Below are 15,798 nucleotides of genomic sequence, written 5' to 3'. Positions count from 1 at the left end.
TGCTTGCTACCTGTAAGCGGCCTTCCTCTGCTTCTAGCACAAACCTCTCTTATCCCCTGGCAGGTGGCCAGTGACTGGGATCTTCATGAATTACCAAGTCTAGATTTTAAGCTGCATTTCTAATTAAAAACAAAACAAAACAAAAACCACCACAGTTCCGTGGTAAGATTCAGCTACAACTAGCGGCTTCTAACCCTGCGGCATTTCTAAAAATGGCGCCTCCATCATCATCTCCTGATAACCGGGAGGGGCTGCAGTGTTGGGGCGTGTACGTGATGAGCTCTGCTCTCTGTCAACCGTCCTCTGGAAGAATGTCTGCGCACTCTGACCCTTCTGGTGCCTTTCCCAGTGCACAGCAGGAAGTGAAGGACGCCAGGAAAGCCACCGGCTTAGCTGCGGCTCTTAGAGACAGGACCAGGTGTCCCAACCCTAGTTATAGGGAAATCTCAGAACATGTCTGCCAGCCTGGGGCAGTGCCTCCGAATCACCAGATTTCTAAAACCAAGGTGGAATCCATGTACTAGACAGTGCATGTCATTGTCAAAGCAAAAAAATGTTTTTGTTGGAAAAAAAAAAAGGTTTCTGTCGATTATAACATATTGTTTTACTTTAAGAAAATATATATCTCTTAAGAAAATTGTAGAAAAAAATGACAAAAAAAGATGAATATTCAGTTATGAGACGATGCTAATTTTTGTGCCTTCCTCGGAGTTTAGAATCTTTAACTGCCTGGGACCCAGGGGCCCTGCAGAGGCCTGGGCGCCTCTTGGGGCATCATGTAGGCATGGGGCGGGCTCCTTGACACCTCCCCCTTCCTTGGCATCCTGTGTGTGAGTCGTAACTCCGCTGATTTTTCTTTCAGAGCGATGGCCTCCCCTGCTACCCGGGACCAGTTTTTACGTCAGATGGAACAGATTGTAGAAGGAATCAAGCAGAGCAGGATGAAGGTCAGATGGCTTTTTTCCTGTAATGCAGCCTGGATTTCATACTGGTTTAGGAAAAGGCTCTGGGAAGGCAGGCCTCTCCTGGTTGACCTGGGAATGTGCTCCCGATCCTGAAGACACATCCTCAGTGTCTGGAGTACCTCCTACCCTGCAGTGGGCAGGGCCAGCTGGTGGTTCAAAGGCAGCTCCTAACAGTAGCCTCCATGGATTGAGTACCTCCTGTGGGCTAAGTATGGTGATAATCCTCCTAAGAGCCTTCTTCAGTGAATAGTGTTACCCCCATGTTATCAATGAGGAGACCCATTTCACCAGCAGGCTTCCACTCTTACCCAGAATCTCTTCTTCACTAGATCATTGGTTCCTGAAATTCTACCACTGGGGATCCATTCCTTAGGATCTTGAGAGCATTTTAGTTTTCAGAAGTCCTTTATAAAAAATGCAAATAATTGTCAAACTGCATTCTGAAATGAGAGGATATTATGCCTCAGAAGTCAGAAGAGAGAAGAGGAATTGATAAGTGTTGTGGGAGTTCTAGAGATAGTTACAGAGAACCAGTCAGCCTGGGGCCAGCATGGGGTTTTCATCACTCTGTGGCTGTGCACTGGGCCGTTGCTAGTAGTATAGAAGATTCCATGACTGTCTGGTAACCAGATGTTTTCTAGTTATATTCACAGTTTTATTCACAGTTTTCTACTGTTATAACCAGATGAATCCTCACTAATACTTCCAAATCTCTTACTTCTGGTCCACCTAAAAAATAGATCACACCACAGTGGTCCTGGGGCAGTAAAGCCTTCGGGGGACTCAAGGCATCTCCTCTCCCGAGCTAGGGACAGAGTGGTCCAGTGAGCCGTGCCAGAAGGTAAACCCATGAAGGAAAGGGCACTGTAGGACTTGAAATCATAAGAACTCACTCACCAAAAACAGACATTCAAGCTGCCTGTGATCTCCTCTCACAAGAGATGAACTAAGGGCGAAAGGTCTTTATATCCCTTTCCCAATAGAAAATAGTAATCTCCCCATTAATGACTTCAATAAAATGATGTCAGTGGAGCAAAAAAAAAAAAAATTATCACTTCGTGGCAAGACTATTCAGCCACAACAACGAAAGCAGTCATGGTACGTACACATACCCAAGACACGACAGTCCCCCTTGATGACCTAGGGTGGAACGTCAGAGGAGGACAAAGTGCAAGCCTTTCACACCCCGGATCCCAGTGCGGTGGACTTGTCCGCCCCTGCCATGCTCCTCCTTGGGGAGCTGCTCTTGTCCGTGGGAAAGAACACGAGGAATTTATTGGGTTTTGTTCCTTTGGCTTCCCTGTCCTATTGACCAGGAGGTGCATTGTAAAGGTGTGGCGTACTGGATGGGTGGTCAGGATCCTGGGCAGAGAGGGCTCTCTTTCTCACATCTGCATCCCCAGTGGCGAATATAGCACCTGACTGCGGTGGGCTTTCAAGAACTACTTGCTGAGTGGAAGAATTCATTCAGTTTGATCGAAGGGCAGTTCTCAAAGAGGGTTCGGGTCAGGTTTGAAGATTGGCTGGCACTTCAAATGCAAGAGTCTGTCTTTGAAGAACAGCATTCATTCGGATGCGTTTCTTCTGATGTGTTTGAAAAATTATCGCCCTCCCTCTATGGATGCATGATGGTTCCTGCTCAGAGTGTGTGTGGAAGGGGAGTCCATGTCCCTCCAGAGCACAGATGTCCCCAGGCGTGGAACTAGAGGGGCAGGCTGTACAGAGTGGACCGTAGACCATCAGTGCGTACAAGCAATGGAGAAGGTGTTTATGGTACATCGGAGGCTCCTGAGTAAAGAGATAGTCACTTACTGGTAGGCGTTTTGAGCTGATCCTGAAGAGGTGAAGTCTCTGGATTTCTGGAATACTGAGAGCAAGTGCCCAGCAAGAGAAGCCGGGGTCCGTGACCTAGAGTATGAAGGGAGATAAGCCAGGTGTGGGAACAGTGTGCCTGGGTAAGGGGGTGCTAGGACCATGTGAAATTAAAACTCAGACCTAAGAGCCAGCTCCCAATTCGGAGAGTGAAGGGGACCCTTACACCTCTTACCACCCTCACTCTAGGGCGCCCAGTGTGAAGACAAATCAAAGTCTTTGTAAACCAAGTGACGTGCCATTCACATAACACTTAGTACCATATGTACCTTGTAACAAACCTGTGATCTAGGGGATATTACCCTCATTTTGCAACTCAGGGACCTGTCTTTCAAAAAGGTTAAATAACCTGCCCAGGGAAACACAGCAAGTGATAGAGGCAGGATTTGAACTCATGGTCTGAGGCTCATTCCATTTCAGGGTTGGTCTGCCAGCTCCCATGTGGGGTTCTGGATACATTCAAGTTAAATTGATTGTAGGGCCACATTTCTATCATGGGGACATGGTCGGCATGGCCAGACTTTCTGCTGGAGGACAGCACAGGAAGGAAAGGCCTGGGGTCGATCTGCCCGTGTGCTACTTACTTAGGAGGTAGGGGCCCAGCGGAAAGTGTGTGGCAGCTGTGGGAAGTGGGGGTCAGGAAGTAAGAGCAGTGGGCTTTGCGGCACAGACTATCATCACTTGGGTGGCATCAGGAAGCCTGCCAGTAGGGAGCACGGGACACCCTGGGGAAGGCATGTCACCAGACTCCAGAGCTGGGCACGGGCACGCAACAGGTGCCCACATGCACACCTGTGAAAGAGGAGAACGGGGACTCGGAACTAGGTCACCAGGTGACGTAGGAGCTGGATACATGGTCAGGAGCAGACCAGGCAGAGGAATGTGTGTGTGGGGTAGGCCTTTCCCCGAGCAAGGCTGGGAAGGGCCAGGGGGCACGCTGGGCACACTTCATCCATGTGATCGGCCCATGGCAGGGAGACAGGCTGAGTGCGGAATACGGTGCAGCCAGTTCAACTTCACCCTGTGTCGACTGATCCCTCCCAGCATGTCACTCAGGAGCGCGGCTCCGGCGTCAGGAGACCAAGGAATCCGTCCAGTGTACTCTTGAGCACCTGCCACAGCCAGGCACCAGCTGGCCACTGTAACTTTCTGCCTGAATGTCGCTTCCTCAGGGAGCGCTCCCTGACCATCTGGTCTGAGGAGGCCAGGCGCCCTCCTCTCTGTCACCCAACTCTGTCATTCCCTTCACAGTGCCGATCACAGGTGGGGGTTTGCACACGGAGCCCTTTGTGTGAGGTGCTTGGTTAGCGCCTGTTCCTTCAGCATGCACCCTCCGTGGGAGCAGTGACATTGCCTCATCCCCACAGCATTTAGTGCGCAGGGTGTCCACACAGTGTTTGTTGAATAACGAAGCTGTCAGGTACCTCAGAAAAGTCTCTCTGACCCAAATCCAGCCTTTATTTATGAGGTCAGCATCCTGGAAACAACCTTAATTGTGCATGACTAGAAAGATGGGTAAGTTAGCAGTATGATCAGGAATCTTGTATAGTTTTCATTGTAGAAAGTGCACAGCAGCGTGGACATATTTACGTTAAATGAAAACAGGACTCAGTTATTTAAATACGAGTTTCTCAGTCTTAACACAGTCAACATTTTGGACCAGAAACAACCACTCCTTGTCGTGTGGAGGCTGTTGTGTGTGATGTAGGATGTTTTGCAGCATTGCTGGCTCCTACCAGGATTCACCAGCATTGCCCCCTCCTCACTGGTGTCTGTCCCCACACATTCCCTCATGCCCTTTGGGGGGCAACATAGCCCCTGGTTGGGAACCCCCAACCCGTTTGTTGTGAAATTGTAATCACACGCACAGACACACACACACACGAACAGTGCCCAATGATAGAATTGCTGAGTGAAGTAGAGAAGCCTCTATGTACATCGTGCAAATAATAAATCCAGAAGTAATGTATAGAAGGGAAATGAAGGAAGTCCACAAAAATGTTGGTCATATTCTCCTTTGGGATGCTACCAACAGCCCTTGGTCACAACAAGCCTTTTCATCACCGTTTTCTGAAATGTTTCAACAGATGGAAAAGAAGAAGCAAGAGAACAAAATGAGAAGAGACCAGCTGAATGACCAGTACTTGGAACTGTTAGAAAAACAAAGGCTGTACTTCAAGACTGTGAAAGAGTTCAAGGAGGTAAGAGGAGGGTTGGGCCAGGCATGTAAGGCTTTGGGGGCGGGGAGGGGGAGGGGGGGCATTGAGAATGAATTCTCTGGTTTTCCACTGGTGCATAATAGCAGGTTGGCAGCGTGATCCCAACAGTAAAGCACGACATCTAGGTAGTTCAGTACGGCGTGGTTCGGTGGCCCATCTTGAGTCTCGAATTGAATGTTCAAGAGATGTCATGTCTTTATTTTCATTCCTCTAATATTTAATCAGCATATCATACTCACAAGAGAAAGCCCCATCGGCCTACATCAAGAGTCACCTGGAAACAGCAGTTGTTATATATTCAGATCTAGAATACAATGGGGAGGGACCTTGAGAAGCCTGTAGGAAGAGTGAATTTTGAATGTGGCTGGCTTGGGTTCAAACCCTGCCTTTACCACCTACCAGCCGTGCACTCGGCCAGTGACTTACTCCCTCCAAACCTGTTTCCTCATCGTGGGTTCTGACCTTCGCTGGGTCAGTTGAGGGTGAAGGCACCTAGCACTGTTTCTGGCGCCCGTAGCACCCAGCACCCAACTGCATTTTGTTCGTCTTTGTCGTTTCTGCCTGCGTTTGGGCAGGGTTACTCTTCACGGGTCCAGAAAGAAAAGTGTTTACACTTTTCTTAAGAGATTTTCCAGAAAGGAGACTTCATTTTGTCACTTACTGGGATATCAGCAACTTCATTTTCGGGAATTCCTTCCCCCTTTCTAACCCAAATCCATGTGGTTTCAGTGAGTTTGGAGATTGCTGAATATAGAGGAGCCAGAGGTGTAGTTGTGTCCTGCTGTTTGGTCTACAGAATAAAAAATATAATCTATTCATACCAATAATTTTGTTCCTATATATCTTTAGACTTTTCTCTCTTCCTTTCTACCGTATCCTTTTCCTTTTCTACTTCTTCTTCCTTTTATTTTAAATGTTTATTTATTTATTTTAAGAGAGAGAGAGAGTGAATGTGAGCAAGCAGGGGAGGGGCAGAGAGAGAGGGAGAGAGAGAGAATCCCAGTGCAGGACTGGACCCCACGAACTGTGAGATCATGACCTGAGCTGAAGTCAAGAGTCAGACACTCAACTGACTGAGCCACCCAGGCACCCCTCCTTCCTGTTTGTTTGTTTGTTTGTTTGTTTAATTTAGCTTTTAAGAGCTACAACCCATAGACATTTTGAAATCTTTCATACTTTCCATAAATGTTCTTCCAGCTCCTACCAGGACCCCGGGGGTATATCAGACCCGGTCTCTACGTCACAGAGTTTATGTCGTGATGGGGAGATGGATAACAAGCTAGGAAACAGAAACCCTAGTAAACAAGTCATTTCACTCTTTGCCTCGGGCTTGGGGGCACTGATGGAGATGGTGTGGTCAGGGAAGGTCTGTCTCAGATGAGGACTTGGCCATGGGCGAGCAGCAGTGAGACCTACGGCTGGGCAGCGTGGTGACGGAGTGGTGAGGTGCTCTGGGTAGGACCCCTCATGGTTAGCGGGGGTCAGAAGGGCTAGTGAGCAAGCAGGCAGGGATCAAACAGGACCTAGCAGAGCTTTTCTTCCCTTGAATGCAAATAACTCACAAAAAGAAAAGGCCCAGTGGAGAAAAATTAAATTTCGAATGTTGCTTGGACACGCCAGCACTACCCTTTGACAGCAGAAACAAAAAGCAGGCAAGCTGGGGACGACAAGTATAAGCCGTCAGAATCAAAGCAAATAAAAGCAAAGCAGAAAAGCTCAGGGCTAAGGGCTTAGGATGACCTCCAAAGGAAACAGTTCCTTCAGATAGGTTAAGCATCAGGATTTCTGTCCCGGCCTCCCCAGGCACAGACTTGCACCCCAGAGAGCAGGGGAGGGTCTGCCCAAGCTGGCTGAGACTCCTGACCATGGCCTTGCCCATGCCTGTTTCCCTCAGTCCAAAGCAAGTTGGAGAGAGAAAGGGGAAGGAGAATATAATATGTTCTTCAGACAGCTAAATATATTTCACTTAAAGGACTTACCTTTGGGGAAAAAATAGCATACTTTCATATTTTTTGACATTAAAATTGATAGTATGTGCTCCTTTTTTTTAAATATTTTACTTGGCAAAACTTTAAAATTAGCAGTTGCATGTCCGTGTCGCCACATCTTGACTCTTTTCCACAAGCTCCTGTGAGGCAACTTGGCCCCTCTTGGGGCCCCCACAGGTTGACAGGGGCTGGCTGCTCCCCAGTGCCCCCAGGTCCCTCCCCCCAATCCCTTCGGCCAGGCTAATGCTACTGTGACATAGTGCAGTGCCAGGCAGGTCTCATCTGCAGTGGAAGAACAGTTTGGAAAAGCAGACTTTCATCTCAGGGCAAAGTCTTCTTCCAGAACCCTCTCTGTTCTGGTCTCTTTCTTTGTCTCCCCCCAGCCTACCTGGTCTTCTACTCCCAGGTTCTAAACTCCCACCATTTCCGGGCCCTTGGCACCCATCACTCTTCGTGCAGAGCACCGTATCATGGTCCAGAGCACGGCCCTTGGCCACGTTAGTACCTCCCCTCCGTTGGGTTTGGTTTGCTCCTCATTCACTGAGCTCAGTGGTGCCCTGCGTCCTGACCCCTAGCCTCCTCTGGTACTGAGACCTCTGGTCATCTCCAAACTCCTACTGGCTCGCTCGCCCCAGCTAGAGCTTGTTACTAGCAAGTCTGCCAGGAGATCAGTTTAATTGCCATATTATGTTAATTAACTATGTGCCTCAACCATAGTCTCTCTGAGGTCATCAAACCAGCGCTGAGGAATGCAGGCTGAGGAATGCAGACCGTCCGTTCTCACGAAGCTGGGCTTTGAGCACATGATGCCCAGGAGGCCAAAGTGCTGTGTGCAGCACATGGGCCCATACCATCTTCAGTAGGAAAGAAACAGAAGCAAGGAGGCATTTTCCCCTTCCTTCTAGGAAGAAATGCCTGAGGGACCTTTTGTGTATTTGCTTTGAACAGACAGACAGTGCCTTTCTGTAGTTTCTCAAAAGGACTTCAGTAGCCTGCATGAAACCTAATCAGGGTTCACACACCAGGTGCCAGCTGCAAGAGTTCAGGCACCGTCTGAGCGCCATGTGACACACACAGTGACCCCTGCTGGGGACTCTGCTGGGGCATGTGGATCCTTCTGCGCTGTTTTTGCCTCGTTTAGAAGTTGAAGTGGGTGATAACCGAATGTATTCAGTCACTGTTTTGTTGTTTTATCTTTTTTGTTGTGGAAATTTCCAAAAAATACACAGAAGTAGAGAAAGTAATTTAATAATAGTGTGANGCCCCCCCCCCCCCCCACACACACACACACACTCTTTGTTTTCAGCTGGAGGTTTTCTCCCCAAGCAAGTCTCAGTAACTCATTTTAAAAAGGAAACCTTAGTTCTCTAGTACAACAAATGTTACTCAACTTCATTCTCTTCCCATCCGCCCCAAGATAAAGTAACTGCCTCCCCCTCCAGAAACAGGTGCTCAAAAAGTGTCAGAGTACTTTGCTTCTGCCAGAATCATTCAGCTACACCCTGGGCCCAGAGCCTAGCTATCCCCCAGCTCGGAGGAGAAAAATAAGTACCTCCAGGTGAACTGGCACCTAGTGAAAGCAGGGTCACTGCAAACATGAGCCACGACACCGCCAGAAAGAACAAAGGGCTTCCAGAGAGCTGGGAGCACATAGCCAGGCCCAGAGAGTTGGGAACATTGACTCTCGGGTTCTTGGATCCAGGTGGTTCAAGGGTGAAAGAATTTCTTCCCCCGCAGGGGAATCCCCAGGAAACATGGCTGCTGGAGGCCTGGCCTCAAGCTCAGGCCTCCGCCCTCCAGCTTGCCTCTCCGGGCCCTTCCCACTACCATGTGCACCTCTCAGTTTTAGCAGGGCTCCTGGTGGCATGGCCAGAGGCGGGAGAGGGCATGTTTGCCAGCAGATGGAGGTATCAAGGATACCCCGAGCTATCAGGACCAGTGGGGACAAGAGGGAGGGAGGATGCAGAGTGAGATGCTTTTAAGGAAGGGGATACAAAGCCACGCAGAGGTGACCTTGCACCACTGGATGTCAGATTCCACACACATGACATGGCATCAGTGACCTCCATCAGTTATCTCCCTCAGTACATGCAGTAATGGACTTCATACAGCTCAGTTTTAAAAGGGGAGGTGTCCCTCAATGCCTCTCTCTCACCCTGTCTTTTGTGAGTTTCTTTCTTAAAACCAAGGATATTCTTGACCTTCACCATTGTCAGAGTAAGAACTGTGCTGTGTCCTGCTTGCTGTGTGAGCTAGGTCACTCCTTCAGCTGCTGGCTCCGAGCACCTTGCCCCTCCCTCATCATAGTGGTCCAAGGTTAGAACAGGAGTGTCTGCTCTCTGCTGCTGTCCCCTTGAGCCTTTCGGTGGCTTCATGAAGTCTTTTGCAATGACCGTGCCTAATCCTCATCCATTTATCCATCTTACAGCCCAGAAACCAAGTCATTGTAGCTATTCTGGCACTGAGTCAGGTGACCATCTCCAGGAAGTCCTGCAGTGCTGGNGGAGTGGTTTCATTGGTCCGTAGGTCCTGTCCTCGGAACGGGGTAAAGATAGTAAGACTGTCAGGCTCACGTGAGAGCTCCTGTCGTCACCACCTCTCTGCATGCTGTCTTTCTGCTTCCTTTCCAGGAGGGCCGCAAGAATGAGGTGCTGCTGTCCAAGGTGAAAGCCAAGGCCTCCTGAAAGCTCCCAGATGTCATTGTATGTCTCTGATTTTTTTTTTTTTGTTAATGCCATATATCAACTACAGGATGGTGAAATGGTTCTGAACACTACGGTAGAGAGATGCAGGTGTAACCACCTCAGCACCCTGCGTATTTCCTCCCTCCCATTTGCTTCCACTTCATCTCTCTGTTGTCGATGGAATCAGACAGTGTGAGCCTGGTGGCTTGGATCATGCCCGTCGTCCTATGAAGAAACGTGGGCAGTGTTTGTTCTGTGTCAGTTCAACTTTTATTTCTCCAGTAACATTGCACATATGAAGGTACCTGTATTTGTATGGACTCCCTGAATAAAAAGGAATTCATTTGTTCAGCAAGCATTAATTGAGCAAGCAGTGAGAAGTAAGCCCTGAGGGAAACAAGTATAAAACACAGGCCCTGAAGCTCAGGCCCTGCAAGTGGCCTGGGGAGCAAAAGTAGCCTGCTTGACCCCAGAGCTTGGTCAGCTGAGGTTTTGGGGGGTTTTTTGTTTTTGTTTTTGTATTNTGGGGTTTTTTTTTTTTTTTTTTTTTTTTTTTTTTTTTTTTTTTAGTAAACACAGGCTTTCAGCTGAATGACCAGCCCGTGTGAGTGTTGGCCTTGAAGGCCCTTCACTTACCTTGTGCCTTTTGTTCCTGGCTCTTCTGGATGCCAGCCGGCAGTCCTAACGGCGTGGTGCAGGGAGAGCTCGGGGCTGCCGTTGGTCCGGTTCGTACACGTTCGTACAAGTTTACTTCACCAAAAATTGAAAACAGGGGCCTCCTATTGAGGATGCCTAAATAAGAACGACACCTTATCACACCCTACTTCTGTTTCGAGTCCCGGCCAGATGTGGTGGGTCTTGTGCACCCCCGTCATTAGGAGGAGCACATTCCCTGTACACCACACCTGCATAGGTTCATGGGTGAGCACAGAGACGAGCTGCAGACGCTCCGTCCCCTGAGGCCCAGGGCGGCACCTGCTAGATCCCAGAGACGACACTGGACGAGGAAGAGTAGTGAGTGTGCAGAGACCCAGGAGGCTGCACGGAGGAGGCAGGACTTGGGCCAGGTCTGAATGGAGAGGTGCATGTTCATAGGTGGGGAGGCCAGTTTGGATCAGGTACACCTGTAATTAGAAACGCGGGCGGGTGCAGGGAGAGCCCGCCTGTGCTTGTTGGGAAAGGGATGGCTAGGCCTGTCTGCAGGAAAGGCCGGCCGGGACCGGCCCTTGGGGGGTCTTGACGGAGAGCGGGGCCATGGCCTTGATCCTCTGAAAACGAGCCGTCCAAACCAGCCACGGAGCTCCCCATGCCCCGGCCTCCAGGCGGCTGGCAGCCCAGCCGTGTTCAGTTGACCCCAAGGTGAGGTTTGCGCTTCCTTCCGCCTACACCTTGCACATGTGCTAGTCAGCAAGTCTGGACCGTAGGACCTAGGAGCTTCCACGTGTCAGGCAGATGGCACTCGGTGCAGTCGCAGGAACACTGCATTCAGTTTTAGTTCCTAATGTGTGCGCAAAGCAAGTGTGATGTGGACAGACTTCAAGCCCCTCACGCCGGATTAGCCCCGACCATGGGTTTCCGCGTGAGGGCAGCGAGGCTTGCAGGGGGTGGGGGGGACGGCCTCCCTGAGATGAGCCGGGAGCCGCGGGATGCAAATGGGTGCTGCCCTGGGCCGCGCGTGCCCTTCCCGGCCTGTCACCGCCCTCCAGCCGCTCCCTCGGCCACGGTCATCTGCAGACTAATTTTTGCAAGGGCCCGCGAAGCTGAAGCAAGTGACACAGTGAGAAAGCAGGCAGCTCTCTGAGGACAGAGGAGGGAGAGGGCAGTGTAACCGCACGTGTTTCAGGTTCAGGGAAACGTCTGTGTTTTCTTGTCAAGAAGCTCGGAGACCCTTCGCTGACAGTGTTTTGTGCAGTTAGGAGATGACTTGTGCGAAGGTGGCAGGGAGGAGGAGCGGGTTACATTCCCGGGCCGGTCGCCCACCTCTCTGCTGTCGGGGAACGTGTGGACACCCCCAGTCCAAAGCAACTGATAACCTTTTTTAAAGTGACAGCATTGTGCTGTATTCCCAAAGAGTGTCATTTGATTTGGTTCGGGCACAGAGAGGTATTAGAAGATCTCTTTTTCCCTTTAAATTCTACAAGACCAAATACAGGCTGGTTCCTATCCCTTGGACAGAGCTCGGGTGAGACTGCAGAAGCCAGGCTTGAGAACCCCATGTTTACCGCAGGTGGCCCGCAAAGCGATGCCATCTTTGTGAGTGACTGGGACACTTAAGTGTGCCTTACGGTCAGGCCTTACAGGTTCAAGTGATGCCCGAGGCCCCCTTCATTTCAGAAGTCACTCAGGAAAGTTCCTCCCAGGACATCTTGTGTGCCCAGGGTACGGCTGGGTATTCGGCTAACCCACAGACTGTTCTGGAGTTTTAAAAAAAGAAGAAGCAGGGATACATCCTTAAGTTGCATTTATGAAATGAGGAATAAAGTCTCCCCAGGAAGCATTTAGTTGTCCCTGTTCGGCCAGAGCAGTGAGCTTGCTCACCTGGCAGCCTTCCCAGGGCTGGCCGCCCGGTGCCCTGGCATTCTCCTCCAGCCTCTGGGTCGGGGCTTCCCTCCCCCACATGCATCTCATGAGTGCATGGGGCTGCCTCGGTTTACACCCAAACCGGAGCTGCTGAGCAGTATGGACTTGAGGAGCACAGCCCATCTCTGAGGCAGCTGGACACCTCTTGTTCTTGGCCTGGATTCGGTCTCCGGAGCCAGCTAGCTATACTTAGCAGGAGGTGCCCAATGTTAGAGGATGCGGCCAAAACTCCACAGCAGGGTCTGTTTCCTTTCTGAACAGAGAGGGCAAATTCTAAGTTTGTCAGGGCTACGTTCTTGATGGAGCATCAGGTGTACGGTTATAACTGGGTTCTGGTCCATTACCCGTACCCTGTGGGTAGCCACGTCCTGCTGGTGTCTCCTGAGTCTGGCCGCGGGCCCGAAGGCAGAGGGGCGGCATTGGTGGTATAGTGGTGAGCATAGCTGCCTTCCGAAGCAGAGGGGCGGGTACGGAGAGCAGGCCCTTCTCAGGCCGAGGAAGCACCCGGCCAGACAGCGTAGCCCTCGGGGCCTCCTGAAAGCAGGAGCAGAGCACGGGGAAGGCCTCGGGCAGCCCCATACTACCTCACAAAGCACCGTCCCTGTGACCTCAGGCTACACGTTGACGGCCCCGATCACGTCTGTGGTGACCAGAGCAGACCTGCCAGAAAAGGCACTGTGGACAGTAAGCAGTGGCCCGTAAACCTGTGCTACCTCAACTCCTGTCACCTGGGCGTGGCCCTGTCCTGCCCTCTGTGCAGGTGACTGGCCTTTGGTGTACAAAGGAGGTGGACATTCTAGCAGTTAGCTTTCACAGTGACTTTGGCTGAGCGTGAGAGGCAGAGAGCTGGCTGGAATACGCTTTGAGGAGTAACCTCAAGGAAGCACTTGGTGATGTACTTGTGGCCGGTGCTGGCTTCGAGGCACGGCAGTACAGTGAAGAGCCCAGCGAGGTGCGGTGCCCGCCATCTGTCTGCACGGCTGGGCATGGATCGGGGGTGCCCCATGTGAGGCGTCTTCAGAGACTCCCGGGCCTTGCCTTAGTCTTTCCTTCCAAGTCCAGAGCATGTCTTCTCAAGCACATGGCGGCAGGCCGAAAACACTGTAAAAAATCATGTCGTCACGGTCCCCGCTCTTCTCATGAGAAATGTGCAGAAGCGTTGAGCGGATCTAGTCACTGGACTGTGACCCATCTGACGGTGTAGGGAATGCTCTGGGTTTTCCGCGTCAGCCTTACATTCCTTGAAGGCACCAAGCTCATACCTGCCCACGGCTGTTGTCCCTGCAGTTGCCTCTGCCTGGATCGCTGGCCACCCAAGATCGCAGCCAGCGGCTTTCCCTGACAGCCCGCTCCTGTGCGGACCCGCTGGGCATCGCCCTGCGGCCCTGACCGCGTTCTGCCCGTTCCCCTGCCCGCTGCCTTGGTGGCACTGTCTGATCTCTTAGTCCTTTGCCAAGCCTGTTGCCTGCCCACCCCACCCCCGCCCAGAGTGGAAGAGCAGCGAGAGCAGGGACCTTGCGGTCTCCCCAGAACCCGGCTCGGTGAAAGACCGGGAAATTCTAGTCGGATAAAATAGCTTCTCTAAATTGTGACTTTGCATCCCTTTATTAGCAGAGCTCAGACTGAAACGTTCATTTGATTTACGCTTAGTTTGAATACAGGTAGACCAGTTTATTCAGCAGCTTGAGAGGATCTCAGGGTGTGTTTGTCGTAGTCGATCCTCGAAGTCTGGGATGACAGGGGTGTCAGAGGTCTCTAATCTGTCCAAGGAATTCCCTTTCACGTATGTTTTCCCCACACAGTGGGGGGGAAGGGGGGATAAAGGGAATATAGTAATCTGGGAGATCAGATCACACGAAGGCTTGGCTCATGGTATGTCATGAACCTAAAGGTAACCTGACTGGTTGAAATGACTCGGCCGCGTGAAGCCACAAGCCGGGCGCAGCGCCGGGATGCCGTGTTGGCAGAAGCAGGAGCCGTACAGCGTCCGTGGAGGGTAGCTGACGAGATCTATGGCAAGTGCACACATTCTTTGAGCCAGCAGTGCTGTGTCCAGGAATGTTTCCCGTGTACAAGGATTTTGACTGCAGCGTTGTTTGTAATGGCAAAAAGTTGGAAACTACCACCACCATAGGGAAATGGTTAAATAAAGTATGGTGAATCCACACAGTGGGCCGTTCAGTTTATAAGAACCAAGTCGCTCTCTATGTACTGCCATGGGGTGATCCCTAAGGTGTACGGCCAAGTGGGGGAAGGGGAAGAGAGGCTCTTGATGTACTAGTGTTTGTTTTTAAAAAGAGGAAGAGGATGGAGAAAAGCGTGTGTCAATGAGTGTATACGTGCGCGCGCACACAGGTATCACGCATACCTGCTCGCCTATGCCTCAAGCATCTCTGGGAGGGAGGGTGCAGTGGGACCTGTCAGCCTTGCTTGCCTCTGGGGAGAGGGTGGGGATTACTTTTCACTGTATACCTTTTGTACCTTTTGAATTTTATACCATGTACATGTATTATCTATTCAAAAAAATAAAGTTTTTAAATTTTAATTTGGTTTCATTTTCTTTTTTTTTTTTTTAATTTATTTCTAGGAGAGAGAGAGAGAGAGACAGCGTGAGCAGGGAAGGGTCAGAGAGAGAGGGAGTCACAGACTGAAACAGGCTCCAGGCTCTGAGCTGGCAGTCAGCACAGAGCCTGACGCGGGGCTCGAACCCACGAACCGCGAGATCATGACCTAAGCAAAAGTCGGACGCTTAACCGACTAAGCCACCCAGGCTCCTCTGGTTTCTTTTTCTACAGAATAGAAACACAACACAAGATCCTTGTTTGGTGAATCTGCTCTCCTTGGGAATTGAAAGCCCTAGCCCAGAGTGATGAGTCCCTCATGGTCTTGGGTCTTGGGGGAAATAGGGAAACAAGAAGGGAGCGAATGTCTTCTGTTAGGACGGCTTTGGGGAGGCAGAGCGGCGAGGATGACTCTGCTTAGAATGTGTGCATGTGTTGGGTGGTGGTGAGGGGGCAGGGACAGGGAAACGGGGCCGTGAAGTGGCTGCACCCTGGGAACAGACCAGGGCTGCTGGGATTGCTTCTCTCTCACAAGGGTCACAACACAGCCCCGTTGCTCTGGCTTTTGGGGTGCAAATGATGGAGATGGCACCCCTGAGTCATGGTCCAAGGGAGCCGTCCCTGTCCCACATGGAGACCTGCTGTGGGGGGCTTTTCCCCACCCCTCTCTCCTGCAGAACTGATTTTGTCCAGCCCTGAGGCAGTAAGTGTCCAGCCCCAGGAGAGGACTCAGGACAGCCGTTCTCAGTCCATTTCTGACAGTCCATTTCTGTTGGCTAAGAATTTGTTTGCAACGGGCCTCTAACTCCATTTTGGCCCCATCATGGTTAGGGAGGAATCTTTCCTGCCAGTGCTCAGTGCAAGATATGTTTGGAGAGCTTGTGTTCTTACAGGTTGTTGGGGAAGGACAAGGTGTTGGAGCAGCCTTA

The 15,798-nt window shown here is 50.9% G+C and overlaps 1 protein-coding gene across 2 annotated transcripts in view; it reads left to right on the top strand.

Annotated features, from left to right (window-relative positions):
• CCDC93 (CCC complex scaffolding subunit CCDC93) overlaps positions 1-14,853 on the top strand; it is a 90,087-nt gene extending 75,234 nt beyond the window's left edge. The window contains exons 22-25 of one of the 2 annotated variants that reach the window (XM_077779606.1): positions 863-947; positions 4,925-5,038; positions 9,675-9,746; positions 14,200-14,853. In XM_077779606.1, coding sequence (XP_077635732.1) covers positions 863-947; positions 4,925-5,038; positions 9,675-9,728 — 253 coding nt within the window. In that variant the 3' untranslated portion in view covers positions 9,729-9,746; positions 14,200-14,853. Of the gene's footprint in view, positions 1-862; positions 948-4,924; positions 5,039-9,674; positions 9,933-14,199 lie in introns of those variants that run through there. The other variant, XM_077779607.1, reaches the window with a different exon arrangement.
• The last annotated feature ends 945 nt before the right edge of the window (positions 14,854-15,798 follow it).

Source organism: Crocuta crocuta, unplaced genomic scaffold (assembly GCF_008692635.1).
Source record: "Crocuta crocuta isolate KB4526 unplaced genomic scaffold, BGI_CrCroc_1.0 scaffold18, whole genome shotgun sequence".
NCBI lineage: Eukaryota > Metazoa > Chordata > Mammalia > Carnivora > Hyaenidae > Crocuta > Crocuta crocuta.
This window is presented reverse-complemented; position numbering and strand designations above follow the sequence as displayed.